General features: G+C 45.3%; 1 protein-coding gene across 1 annotated transcript in view; it reads right to left on the bottom strand.

The window, feature by feature from the left end:
• The window catches only part of LOC139540640 (P protein-like), an 87,439-nt gene extending 71,497 nt beyond the window's left edge, over positions 1-15,942 (bottom strand). Inside the window, exons 1-2 of the mRNA XM_071344449.1 lie at positions 15,369-15,942; positions 5,882-6,148 (exon numbers count right to left, since the gene is read on the bottom strand). Of these exons, the coding sequence (XP_071200550.1) occupies positions 5,882-6,117 (236 nt within the window). The 5' untranslated portion in view covers positions 6,118-6,148; positions 15,369-15,942. The remainder of the gene's footprint in view (positions 1-5,881; positions 6,149-15,368) is intronic.
• Positions 15,943-16,164: the final 222 nt, after the last annotated feature.

Raw genomic sequence — 16,164 nt, 5'->3', positions numbered from 1 at the left:
CTAGATTTGTGAATTGTTAGATATTACTGCACTGTTGGCGCTAGGAACACAAGGATTTCACTACACCCGCAATAACATCTGCTAAATATCTGTATGTGACCAATACCACTCCCATTGTTCCACTAGCAGCGATGCTAATGCTGTCTGTGGGGTAAATAAAGAATACTAAGCCATATTTTGGGTAATTGTCTCTCAGGATCAACGGATGAATCACTTTTTGTCAATAAAATTAAGTATATTTTAAATGCTGGTGTACAGCCCCCTTTAAATGTATTTTCTACCACAAGAATATGACAAATAAATCTCAAAACGAAATGATACTACAATCGAATGATGGTACAGTAAATCAGCTTTTTAGTACTAATGTACTTTAAAAAAAAGATACACATTATATAAGGGATCCACATTTTTGCTAAAATAACAGATTGTTTAGGTTATTTTATTTTATTTCAGATATTATTTACATATCTAATGATGTTTTGATGAGAACTAAGTTGATATTTTGCTATGATTGTTGCTCTGGTCACACTTTACTTGGATAGTCTGGATTTTCCATGCACTACAGCAGTGGTCACCAACCTTTTCTGAGTCAAGATCACCTTCTGAGTCAAGATCAGAACCTTCTGAGTCAAGATCAGAACCTTCTGAGTCAAGTTCAGAACCTTCTGAGTCAAGTTCAGAACCTTCTGAGTCAAGATCAGAACCTTCTGAGTCAAGTTCAGAACCTTCTGAGTCAAGTTCAGAACCTTCTGAGTCAAGATCAGAACCTTCTGAGTCAAGATCAGAACCTTCTGAGTCAAGATCAGAACCTTCTGAGTCAAGATCAGAACCTTCTGAGTCAAGATCAGAACCTTCTGAGTCAAAATGCAAGCCGAGATCTGTCACACCCTGATCAGTTTCACCTGTCTTTGTGCTTGTCTCAACTCCCCTCCAGGTGACGCCCATCTTACTCATTATCCCCCGTGTATTTATACCTGTGTTCTCTGTTTGTCTGTTGCCAGTTTGTCTCGTCAGGTCTTACCAGCTTGTTTTCCCATCTCCCTGCTTTCTCAAGTTCTGTTTCCTAGTTTCCCCGGTTCTGACCATTCTGCTGCCCTGACCCCGAGCCTGCATGCCGTTCTGTACCTGCCTGACTCTGACCCGTTTACGAACCTCTGCCTGTCCTGACCCCCAGCCTGCTGTTCGGTACCTTATTGACTCTGCCCTGGATTACGGACCTCTGCCTGCCTTTGACCTGTCTTTTGCCTGCCTCCTGTTTGGGTCAATAAACATCTGTCACAGAGATCTGTGACTCTGTCTGCATCTGGGTCTTATCCTGAGTTTTGATAGTATGAACTGGCCATGACTGACCCAGCAGACTCAGACCAGTTCCACAATGCTGTCTCCCTGCAAGGGGCCACCATTGGAAGACACAAGGAGTTACTGCAATGTCTTATAGAGGGACTCCATACCCTGGCAGAACGCCATGACCAGGCATCCGCAGATTCCCCACTGGGCAGCTGGTCACACACGTAATCTCTCAGCCTACCCTAGTGTCCCGAGAACCCCAGATAACCAGATGTTTGTGCTTGACGCTGTCCGCTCCTTGGTCCTGGAGTGGGCCCACTACTCCACGATTGCCTGCCACCTGGGCTCCCATCGGACCCTGGCCTATGTGCGACAACGCTTTTTGGTGGCCTACCATGGTCCCGGACTTCTCCGCGTTCGCCGCCACCTGCACGGTTTGTGTGCAGAACAAGGCACCTCCGGCTGGTCTTCTTCAACCACTGCCTGTCCCTCACCGTTCCTGGTCTCACATATCCCTGGACTTCGTCACGGGTCTTTTCCCGTCTGATGGCAACACCATCATCCTGACAGTAGTGGATCGGTTTTCCAAAGCCGCCCTCTTCATTCCTCTCCCCAAGCGTTACCCTCTGCCAAAGAGACGGCCCAGCTCATGGTGCAGCACGTCATCCGGAACCACGGACTCCCGGTGGACATGGTCTCCGACTGGGGCCCTCAGTTCTCGTCCCGGTTCTGGAAGGCGTTCTGCACGCTCATTGGGTGGTCGGCCAGCCTGTCCTCCGGGTTCCACCCTCAGTCCAACGGCCAGTTGGAGCGAGCCAACCAAGACCTGGAGATGACTCTTCGCTGCCTGGTCTCTGCCAACCCCACCACCTGGAGCCAGCAACTCATGTGGGTTGAATACGCCAGCAACACCCTCCCCTGCTCTGCCACTGGGCTCTCGCCTTTCGAGTGTTCCCTGGGGTTTCAGCCCCCGCTCTTCCTGGAGAAAGTGGTCTGCATAGCCTCGGCCCAGATGTTTGTCCGCCGCTGTCGCCGTACCTGGAAAAGACCCTGGTCGGCTCTTCCCAACACCATCTCCAGGTATCGACGACAAGCGGACCGCCACCGGACCCCGGCACTCCGGTATTGGCTTGGGCAGAGGGCATGGCTGTCTACTCGTGATCTGCCCCTCGAGTAGAATCCCGCAAACATTCTCCCCGCTTTATAGGCCCTTTCCCATCTCCAAGATCATTAACTTGGCGCCCCCCCCCTTAGTTTGTGCTGTGGTGGAGATCTTTGTGGGCTATACTCGGCCTTGTCTCAGGATGGTAAGTTGGTGGTTGAAGATATCCCTCTAGTGGTGTGGGGGCTGTGCTTTGGCAAAGTGGGTGGGGTTATATCCTTCCTGTTTGGCCCTGTCCGGGGGTATCATCGGATGGGGCCACAGTGTCTCCTGACCCCTCCTGTCTCAGCCTCCAGTATTTATGCTGCAGTAGTTTATGTGTCGGGGGGCTAGGGTCAGTTGGTTATATCTGGAGTACTTCTCCTGTCTTATCCGGTGTCCTGTGTGAATTTAAGTATGCTCTCTCTAATTCTCTCCTTCTCTCTTTCTTTCTCTCTCTCGGAGGACCTGAGCCCTAGGACCATGCGTCAGGACTACCGGGCATGATGACTCCTTGCTGTCCCCAGTCCACCTGGCCTTGCTGCTGTTCCAGTTTCAACTGTTCTGCCTGCGGCTATGGAACCCTGACCTGTCCACCGGACGTGCTACCTGTCCCAGACCTGCTGTTTTTTACTCTCTAGAGACCGCAGGAGCGGTAGAGATACTATTAATGATACTCTTTATGAAAAGCCAACTGACATTTACTCCTGATTATTATTTGACCATGCTGGTCATTTATGAACATTTGAACATCTTGGCCATGTTCTGTTATAATCTTCACCCGGCACAGCCAGAAGAGGACTGGCCCAACCCTCATAGCCTGGTTCCTCTCTAGGTTTCTTCCTAGGTTTTGACCTTTCTAGGGAGTTTTTCCTAGCCACTGTGCTTCTACACCTGCATTGCTTGCTGTTTGGGGTTTTAGGCTGGGTGTCTGTACAGCACTTTGAGACATTAGCTAATGTACGAAGGGCTATATAAAATAAACTTGATTAGCCCTTCTGCTGTTCGTCTGCTGTTCGTCTTCTGTTGCCCCGTACCCTCCGTATTCATCCCACTTTTCACGTGTCTCAAATGTTAAACAAATGTCTCACAGCCCTTTGTCTCCTGTTTCCTTGTTTGGGTCAATAAACATCTGTGATTCTAGCTGTCTGCATGTGGGTCTTATCCTGAGTTCTAATAAGATCTACCATTCAGATTTATTTTAAACATGACTTATAAAAGAAAAAGCTTATGCAACATTCTCAGACCATTTTGAAATTATACTTTTTTTAAATGGTATATGATCACACTGATCATAGATCATATGTTGTATTACTTGTGAGCATAATCATTTGCTTAATTTTTTTATTTTACTGGACTGATGCCCTGCATCTGATGGTCAGTCTGAGTGGAGGGGGGGAGCAGAGGTGTGGCTGCCTCTCACCTGACTCACCGGTCCTCCGCTCACTCTCCCTCCGCTCACCCTCCCTCCACGGAGAAAAGGGGGACAGTCTTCTTTTCTGTATTCATTGAGTCGTTCTAATCATGGTTTAAAAAGTTTTGAAAGCTCACAGAATCAACTTTGCTGTGGGTTCGAGATTTCCTTTTACAGTCTATGAGGAAACGGTACACCTGCTCATCGAACGTTTCATTCCAAAATCCTGGGCATTCATATGAAGTTGGTCCCCCCCTTTGCTGTTATAACAGCCTCCACTCTTCTGGGAAAGCTTTCCACTATATTTTGGAGCATTGCTACGGGGACTTGCTTCCATTCAGCAACAAGAGCATTAGGGAGGTCGAGGACTGATGTTAGGCCTGGCTCGCAGTCAGTATTCCAATTCAACCCAAAGGTGTTCAATGAGGTTGATACTGCTGAGGTCAGGGCTCTGTACAGGCCAGACAAGTTCTTCCACACCGATCTCAACAAACCATTTCTGTATAGACCACACTTTGTGCATGGGAACATTGTCATTCTGAAACAGGAAAGGGCCTTCCCCCAAACTGTTGCCACAAAGTTGGAAGCACAGAATCGTCTAGAACAGGGGTGGGCAATTACTGTCCTCGAGGGCCTTGATTGGTGACACAGTTTTGCGAACACACCTGACTCCAATAATCACCTAATCATGATCTTCAGTTTAGAATGCAATTTGATTAATCAGATGTGTTTGCTAGGAACACCAATCAGGCCCTGGAGGACTGGAGTTGCCCTGCTCTAGAATGTCACTGTATGCTGCAGTATTAAGATTTCACTTTACTGGAAGTAAGGGGCTTAGCCCTAGACCCAGACCATTATTCCTCCTCCACCAAACTTTACAGTTGGCACTATGCATTGGGGCAGGTAGTGTTCTCCTGGCATCCGCCAAACGCAGATTCGTCCATCGGACTGCCAGTCGGTGAAGTTTCATCACTCCAGAGAAGGCGTTTCCACTGCTCCAGAGTCCAATGGCGATGAACTTATCACCACTCCAGCTGATGCTTAGCATTGCGCATGGTGTTCTTCGGCTTGCAAGCCTCCCCCTTTTTCCTCCAAACATAACGATGGTCATTATGGCCAAACAGTTCTAATTTTGTTTCATCAGACCAGAGGACATTTCTCCAAAAAGTATGATCTTTGTCCCCATGTGCAGTTGCAAACCGTAGCCTGGCTTTTTTATGGCGGTTTTGGAGCAGTGGCTTCTTCCTTGCTGAGCGGCATTTCAGGTTATGTCGATATAGGACTCGTTTTACTGTGGATATAGATACTTTTGTACCTATTTCCTCCTGCATCTTCACAAGGTCCTTTGCTGTTGTTCTGGGATTGATTTGCACTTTTCGCACCAAAGTACGTTCATCTCTAGGAGACAGAACGCGTCTCCTTCCTGAGCGGTATGACGGCAGCGTTGTCCCATGGTGTTTATACTTGCGTACTATTGTTTGTACAGATGAACGTGGTGCCTTCAGGCATTTGGAAATTGCTCCCAAGGATGAACCAGACTTGTGGAGGTCTACAATTTCTTTTCTGAGGCCTTGGCTGATTTTTTTTTATTTTCCCATGATGTCAAGCAAAGAGGCACTTAGTTTGAAGGTAGGCCTTGAAATACATCCACAGGTATTGACTCAAAATTGACTCCAATTGACTCAAATGATGTCAATTAGCCTACCAGAAGCTTCTAAAGCAATGACATATTTTTTCTGGAATTTTCCAAGCTGTTTAAAGGCACAGTCAACTTAGTGTATGTAAACTTCTGACCCACTGGAATTGTGATACAGTGAATTATAAGTGAAATAATCTGTCTGTAAACAATTGTTGGAAAAATGACTTGTGTTATGCACAAAATAGATGCCAAAACTCTAGTTTGTTAACAAGAAAAATGTCGAGTGGTTGAAAAAAATAAAAAAGTACACCTAAGTGTACTTAAACTTCCGACTTCAATTGTACATGTAAAATGTAAATTAGCCATTTTGGACGCAGACTACAGCTTGGGTTGTTCCTACCTGTCTTCAGCGTGCATAACACAGTTCCCCGGCGATCTGGCGGAGGCCTGCTGTAGTTTCTGAGACTCTATCCTTCCTGAGAACCCCTCCAGCAGACGCAGGTCTCCAAAGTTCCCCGCCACCTCACCGTAGCTCCCTGCCACCGCCTCCGCTGTCCTCAGACTGGACCTTCCCTGGAGACCAGGGGCTGCTGCTGGGGACTTCAGGTCCAGGTCGCTCTTATTCTCCAGATACATGTTGAGACTGGAGAGTAGTCCCACACAGTGTCTAGACAGAGAGAGAGAGAGAGAGATGGAGAGACAGAGAGACCAATACAAATAAATGGTATTTGTTAAGGCCACACTACAGATTAGGTTTATAGGTCAAAACTACACTACAAAATATGCCTACAGGTCAAAACTACACTACAGATTAGGCCTATAGGTCAAAGCTACTCTACGGATTAGGCCTACAGGTCAAAGCTACAGAACAGATTAGGCCCATAAATCAAAGCTATACTACAGATTAGGCCAAAAGGTCAAATATACACTACGGATTAGGCCTATATGTCAAAGCTACACCATAGAATAGTCCTATAGGTCAAAGCTACACTACAGAATAGGCCTATAGGTTAGGCTACAGATTCAAACTGTAGGTTAAGGATACAGATTAGGCCTATAGGTTAGGCTACAGATTCAAACTGTAGGTTAAGGATACAGATTAGGCCTATAGGTTAAGGCTACAGATTCAAACTGTAGGTTAAGGATACAGATTAGGCCTATAGGTTAGGCTACAGATTCAAACTGTAGGTTAAGGATACAGATTAGGCCTATAGGTTAGGCTACAGATTCAAACTGTAGGTTAAGGATACAGATTAGGCCTATAGGTTAGGCTACAGATTCAAACTGTAGGTTAAGGATACAGATTAGGCCTATAGGTTAGGCTACAGATTCAAACTGTAGGTTAAGGATACAGATTAGGCCTATAGGTTAGGCTACAGATTCAAACTGTAGGTTAAGGATACAGATTAGGCCTATAGGTTAAGGCTACAGATTCAAACTGTAGGTTAAGGATACAGATTAGGCCTATAGGTTAGGCTACAGATTCAAACTGTAGGTTAAGGATACAGATTAGGCCTATAGGTTAGGCTACAGATTCAAACTGTAGGTTAAGGATACAGATTAGGCCTATAGGTTAGGCTACAGATTCAAACTGTAGGTTAAGGATACAGATTAGGCCTATAGGTTAGGCTACAGATTCAAACTGTAGGTTAAGGATACAGATTAGGCCTATAGGTTAGGCTACAGATTCAAACTGTAGGTTAAGGATACAGATTAGGCCTATAGGTTAGGCTACAGATTCAAACTGTAGGTTAAGGATACAGATTAGGCCTATAGGTTAGGCTACAGATTCAAACTGTAGGTTAAGGATACAGATTAGGCCTATAGGTTAGGCTACAGATTCAAACTGTAGGTTAAGGATACAGATTAGGCCTATAGGTTAGGCTACAGATTCAAACTGTAGGTTAAGGATACAGATTAGGCCTATAGGTTAGGCTACAGATTCAAACTGTAGGTTAAGGATACAGATTAGGCCTATAGGTTAGGCTACAGATTCAAACTGTAGGTTAAGGATACAGATTAGGCCTATAGGTTAGGCTACAGATTCAAACTGTAGGTTAAGGATACAGATTAGGCCTATAGGTTAGGCTACAGATTCAAACTGTAGGTTAAGGATACAGATTAGGCCTATAGGTTAGGCTACAGATTCAAACTGTAGGTTAAGGATACAGATTAGGCCTATAGGTTAGGCTACAGATTCAAACTGTAGGTTAAGGATACAGATTAGGCCTATAGGTTAGGCTACAGATTCAAACTGTAGGTTAAGGATACAGATTAGGCCTATAGGTTAGGCTACAGATTCAAACTGTAGGTTAAGGATACAGATTAGGCCTATAGGTTAGGCTACAGATTCAAACTGTAGGTTAAGGATACAGATTAGGCCTATAGGTTAGGCTACAGATTCAAACTGTAGGTTAAGGATACAGATTAGGCCTATAGGTTAGGCTACAGATTCAAACTGTAGGTTAAGGATACAGATTAGGCCTATAGGTTAGGCTACAGATTCAAACTGTAGGTTAAGGATACAGATTAGGCCTATAGGTTAGGCTACAGATTCAAACTGTAGGTTAAGGATACAGATTAGGCCTATAGGTTAGGCTACAGATTCAAACTGTAGGTTAAGGATACAGATTAGGCCTATAGGTTAGGCTACAGATTCAAACTGTAGGTTAAGGATACAGATTAGGCCTATAGGTTAGGCTACAGATTCAAACTGTAGGTTAAGGATACAGATTAGGCCTATAGGTTAGGCTACAGATTCAAACTGTAGGTTAAGGATACAGATTAGGCCTATAGGTTAGGCTACAGATTCAAACTGTAGGTTAAGGATACAGATTAGGCCTATAGGTTAGGCTACAGATTCAAACTGTAGGTTAAGGATACAGATTAGGCCTATAGGTTAAGGCTACAGAGAAGGTCAAAAGGCATTACAGCATTTTCTTTCCTTCTTTGGCCGTTGTCACTAGACTAGCATTAACACAAACAGAGAGAGGCCTGCATTAGACTAGAGTTAACAGAGAGAGGCCTGCATTAGACTAGAGTTAACAGAGAGAGGCCTGCATTAGACTAGAGTTTACAGAGAGAGGCCTGCATTAGACTAGAGTTAACAGAGAGAGGCCTGCATTAGACTAGAGTTAACAGAGAGAGGCCTGCATTAGACTAGAGTTAACAGAGAGAGGCCTGCATTAGACTAGAGTTAACAGAGAGAGGCCTGCATTAGACTAGAGTTAACAGAGAGAGGCCTGCATTAGACTAGAGTTTACAGAGAGAGGCCTGCATTAGACTAGAGTTAACAGAGAGAGAGAGGCCTGCATTAGACTAGAGTTAACAGAGAGAGGCCTGCATTAGACTAGAGTTAACAGAGAGAGGCCTGCATTAGACTAGAGTTAACAGAGAGAGGCCTGCATTAGACTAGAGTTAACAGAGAGAGGCCTGCATTAGACTAGAGTTAACAGAGAGAGGCCTGCATTAGACTAGAGTTAACAGAGAGAGGCCTGCATTAGACTAGAGTTAACAGAGAGAGGCCTGCATTAGACTAGAGTTAACAGAGAGAGGCCTGCATTAGACTAGAGTTAACAGAGAGAGGCCTGCATTAGACTAGAGTTAACAGAGAGAGGCCTGCATTAGACTAGAGTTAACAGAGAGAGGCCTGCATTAGACTAGAGTTAACAGAGAGAGAGGCCTGCCCTAGACTATAGTTTACAGAGAGAGAGAGGCATGCCCTAGACTACGGTTAATAGAGAGGCCTGCCCTAGAGTTAACAGAGAGAGAGGCCTGCCCTAGAGTTAACAGAGAGGCCTGCCCTAGAGTTAACAGAGAGAGAGAGGCCTGCCCTAGACTACAGTTTACAGAGAGAGAGGCCTGCCCTAGACTATAGTTTACAGAGAGAGAGAGAGAGGCCTGCCCTAGACTACAGTTAATAGAGAGGCCTGCCCTAGAATAGAGTTAACAGAGAGGCCTGTCTGTGTGAGATTGCCAATGAAGTGTTAAAGTATTATGGGCTGGCAGGTATAATGAGCCTGGACGTCTGACTGTGTGAGATCCCCAGGGGAATCAAAAGCTGATCCATGTGGTCTAGACATGCCCCGTCATGTGATCACAACAATCAGCTACTACCATTGTGTGTCTGCATGCACACTTGGTCCTCATTCAGGAACCGCGCCCTCTAAACTGAGGCCCCCTGAGGCAGAGAGACGCCACGTCACATGACCCCCTAGAGGCTGAGGCCTCAGCCTCTAGTAACGTGACGTCAATGTGAACGGGCCATACTACCACACCATACTACAACACCATACTACAACACCATACTACAACACCATATTACCACACCATACTGATCTACTACTACCACACCATACTACAACACCATACTACAACACCATACTACAACACCATATTACCACACCATACTGATCTACTACTACCACACCATACTACCACACCACACTACCACGCCATACTACCACACCACACTACCACACCATACTGATCTACTACTACCACACCATACTACCACACCATACTACCACACCATACTGATCTACTACTACCACACCATACTACCACACCATACTACCACACCATACTACCACACCATACTACAACACCATATTACCACACCATACTGATCTACTACTACCACACCATACTACCACACCACACTACCACGCCATACTACCACACCACACTACCACACCATACTGATCTACTACTACCACACCATACTACCACACCACACTACCACACCATACTGATCTACTACTACCACACCATACTACCACACCATACCGATCTACTACTACCACACCATACTACCACGCCATACTACCACACCATACTGATCTACTACTACCACACCATACTACCACACCATACTACCACACCACCCTACCACACCATGCTACCACACCATACTGATCTACTACTACCACACCACCCTACCACACCATACTACCACACCACACTACCACACCATACTACCACACCATACTGATCTACTACTACCACACCATACTACCACACCATATTACCACACCATACTACCACACCACACTACCACACCATACTACCACACCATACTACCTCACCATACTACCACACCATACTACCACACCACACTACCACACCACACTACCACACCATACTACCACACCACACTACCACACCATACTACCACCCCATACTACCACCCCATACTACCTCACCATACTACCACACCATACTACCACACCATACTACCACCCCATACTACCACACCACACTACCACACCATACTAACACACCATACTACCACACCATACTACCACGCCATACTACCACGCCATACTGGTATACTACTACCACACCATACTACCACACCATACTACCACACCATACTACCACACCATACTGATCTACTACTACCACCCCATACTACCACACCATACTACCACACCATACTACCGCACCATACTACCACACCATACTGATCTACTACTACCACACCATACTAATCTACTACTACCACACCATACTACCACACCATACTGATCTACTACTACCACACCATACTACCACACCATACTACCACACCACACTACCACACCACACTACCAAACCACACTGATCTACTACTACCACACCATACTACCACATCATACTACCACACCATACTACCACACCATACTGATCTACTGCTACCACACCATACTACAACACCATACTACCACACCACCCTACCACACCATACTACCACACCACACTACCACACCATACTGATCTACTACTACCACACCATACTACCACGCCATACTACCACACCACACTACCACACCATACTACCACACCATACTGATCTACTGCTACCACACCATACTACAACACCATACTACCACACCATACTACAACACCATACTACAACACCATACTGATCGACTACTACCACACCATACTACCACACCATACTACCACATCCTACTACCACACCATACTACCACACCATACTACCACACCATTCTACCACACCATACTGATCTACTACTACCACACCATACTACCACACCACACTACCACACCAAACTACCACACCATACTGATCTACTGCTACCACACCATACTACCACACCATACTACCACACCATACTACCACACCATACTGATCTACTACTACCACACCATACTACCACACCATACTACCACACCACACTACCACACCAAACTACCACACCATACTGATCTACTGCTACCACACCATACTACTACACCACACCACCCTACCACACCATACCACCACACCATACTACCACACCATACTACCACACCAGACTACCACACCACACTACCACACCATACTGATCTACTGCTACCACACCATACTACAACTCCATACTACAACACCATACATTTACATTTAAGTCATTTAGCAGACGCTCTCACCATACTGATCTACTACTACTAAACCATACTACCACACCATACTACCACACCATACTACCACACCATACTACCACACCACACTACCACACCATACTACCACACCATACTGATCTACTGCTACCACACCACACTACCACACCATACTGCATCACCATACTACAACACCATACTAATCTACTACTACCACACCATACTACAACACCATACTACCACACCATACTGCATCACCATACTACCACACCATACTGATCTACTACTACCACACCATACTACAGCACCATACTACCACACCATACTACCACACCATACTACCACACCATACTGATCTACTACTACCACACCATACTACCACACCATACTGATCTACTACTACCACACCATACTACCACACCATACTACCACACCATACTGATCTACTACTACCACACCATACTACAACACCACACTACCACACCATACTACCACACCATACTACCACACCATACTGATCTACTACTACCACACCATACTACAACACCACACTACCACACCATACTGATCTACTACTACCACACCATACTACCACACCATACTGATCTACTACTACCACACCATACTACCACACCATACTGATCTACTACTACAACACCACACTACCACACCATACTGATCTACTACTACCACACCAGACTACCACACCATACTGATCTACTACTACCACACCATACTACCACACCATACTACAACACCATACTACCACACCATACTACCACACCATACTGATCTACTACTACCACACCATACTACCACACCATACTGATCTACTACTACCACACCATACTACAACACCATACTACCACACCATACTGATCTACTACTACCACACCACACTACCACACCATACTGATCTACTACTACCACACCATACTACAACACCATACTACCACACCATACTACAACACCACACTACCACACCATACTACCACACCATACTACCACCCCATACTGATCTACTACTACCACACTATACTACATCACCACACTACCACACCATACTGATCTACTTCTACCACACCATACTACAACACCATACTACCACACCATACTACCACACCATACTGATCTACTACTACTACCCCATACTACCACACCATACTGATCTACTACTACCACACCATACTACCACACCATACTGATCTACTACTACCACACCATACTACCACACCAAACTGATCTACTACTACCACACCATACTACCACACCATACTACCACACCATACTACCACACCATACTGATCTACTACTACTACCCCATACTACCACACCATACTGATCTACTACTACCACACCATACTACCACACCATACTGATCTACTACTACCACACCATACTACCACACCAAACTGATCTACTACTACCACACCACACTACCACACCATACTGATCTACTACTACCACACCATACTACAACACCATACTACCACACCATACTGATCTACTACTACCACACCATACTACCACACCATACTGATCTACTACTACCACACCATACTACCACACCATACTGATCTACTACTACAACACCACACTACCACACCATACTGATCTACTACTACCACACCAGACTACCACACCATACTGATCTACTACTACCACACCATACCATACTACAACACCATACTACCACACCATACTACCACACCATACTGATCTACTACTACCACACCATACTACCACACCATACTACCACACCATACTGATCTACTACTACCACACCATACTACAACACCATACTACCACACCATACTGATCTACTACTACCACACCACACTACCACACCATACTGATCTACTACTACCACACCATACTACCACACCATACTACCACACCATACTGATCTACTACTACCACACCATACTACAACACCATACTACCACACCATACTGATCTACTACTACCACACCACACTACCACACCATACTGATCTACTACTACCACACCATACTACAACACCATACTACCACACCACACTACCACACCATACTACCACCCCATACTGATCTACTACTACCACACCATACTACAACACCACACTACCACACCATACTGATCTACTTCTACCACACCATACTACAACACCATACTACCACACCATACTACCACACCATACTGATCTACTACTACTACCCCATACTACCACACCATACTGATCTACTACTACCACACCATACTACCACACCATACTGATCTACTACTACCACACCATACTACCACACCAAACTGATCTACTACTACCACACCATACTACCACACCATACTACCACACCATACTACCACACCATACTGATCTACTACTACTACCCCATACTACCACACCATACTGATCTACTACTACCACACCATACTACCACACCATACTGATCTACTACTACCACACCATACTACCACACCAAACTGATCTACTACTACCACACCACACTACCACACCATACTGATCTACTACTACCACACCATACTACAACACCATACTACCACACCATACTACCACACCATACTGATCTACTACTACTACCCCATACTACCACACCAAACTGATCTACTACTACCACACCATACTACCACACCATACTGATCTACTACTACCACACCATACTACCACACCAAACTGATCTACTACTACCACACCACACTACCACACCATACTGATCTACTACTACCACACCATACTACAACACCATACTACCACACCATACTACCACACCAAACTGATCTACTACTACCACACCACACTACCACACCATACTGATCTACTACTACCACACCATACTACCACACCAAACTGATCTACTACTACCACACCATACTACCACACCATACAGGTGTTTGTTTGTATCTGGGCATTAGCTTAGCTAATCTGTTCCTGGTGCCTGTGGTTAAGACCATTCAGAAATCAACCAGCCTAGCGATGATCGTAAACTGTCTAGCAATGATCGCAAACTGTCTAGCAATGATCGCAAACTGTCTAGCAATGAAATTGTATTAAATTAAAATAGAAAATCAGTTGTGCAGACAGTGGATTAAGCAACCATACAGAATGTGTGAATTGGCTGCTGTCTGTCAATGAACGGCACTTTCTCCATTGTAAGAGATTAGCAAAAGGTTCCCTAGCTGAGCTTTAGTGGCACGGTATTATACTGTAGTTACACTCACTACAACACAACTCAGTGATGACTGTGTTCATTGACAATAACTACAATTACAAAACATAGTTGGCAATGTTAATGTTTCCAAACACAATATATTAAAGATTTCATTCATAGTAATGTTCTGTTGATTATGTAACAAAATAAGTATAATCAGTGCTTTGAAGGTTTTAGAACGCATTTAAACATTTAAACCTCATCAAAACTGTTTGATATTGGTCACCTGGTACAGGACATGCATTACAAATATGGAATGACAGACCAAAAAATATATATTTAAAAAAATCTTACCTTTAAAAGTGTATACTGTGAAGCGCAATTCTGTTGATAGCGATGGTGTTGATGATAGGCAGGATGAAGGTGCCAGGATAAAACTTACAAATGTGTACTGTCCCACAAAAGCCCCAGTTCAGTGATGTTGTTTCTGTCTTGGTGCGTGAGGTAAGGCAGTCCAGCTCTGTTCCTTATCCCCTGGGAGGGTTGGGTGGAATGAGAGGGAAAGGTGGAGGTGCTGTCTCTCCTAGTCCAGGAGGAGGAGGAGGTACTATCTCTCCTAGTCCAGGAGGAGAAGAGGTGGAGGTGCTATCTCTCCTAGTCCAGGAGGAGAAGGAGGAGGTACTATCTCTCCTAGTCCAGGAGGAGAAGGAGGGGGTACTATCTCTCCTAGTCCAGGAGGAGAAGAGGTGGAGGTGCTATCTCTCCTAGTCCAGGAGGAGAAGAGGTGGAGGTGCTATCTCTCCTAGTCCAGGAGGAGAAGAGGTGGAGGTACTATCTCTCCTAGTCCAGGAGAAGAGGAGGAGGAGGTGCTATCTCTCCTAGTCCAGGAGGAGAAGAGGTGGAGGTGCTATCTCTCCTAGTCCAGGAGGAGGAGGTACTATCTCTCCTAGTCCAGGAGGAGAAGAGGTGGAGGTGCTATCTCACCTAGTCCAGGGGGAGAAGAGGTGGAGGTGCTATCTCACCTAGTCCAGGAGGAGAAGAGGAGGAGGTGATATCTCTCCTAGTCCAGGAGGAGAAGAGGTGGAGGTACTATCTCTCCTAGTCCACGAGGAGAAGAGGTGGAGGTACTATCTCTCCTAGTCCAGGAGGA

The sequence above is a fragment of the Salvelinus alpinus genome, chromosome 16 (genome assembly GCF_045679555.1).
Source record: "Salvelinus alpinus chromosome 16, SLU_Salpinus.1, whole genome shotgun sequence".
Classification (NCBI taxonomy): domain Eukaryota; kingdom Metazoa; phylum Chordata; class Actinopteri; order Salmoniformes; family Salmonidae; genus Salvelinus; species Salvelinus alpinus.
This window is presented reverse-complemented; position numbering and strand designations above follow the sequence as displayed.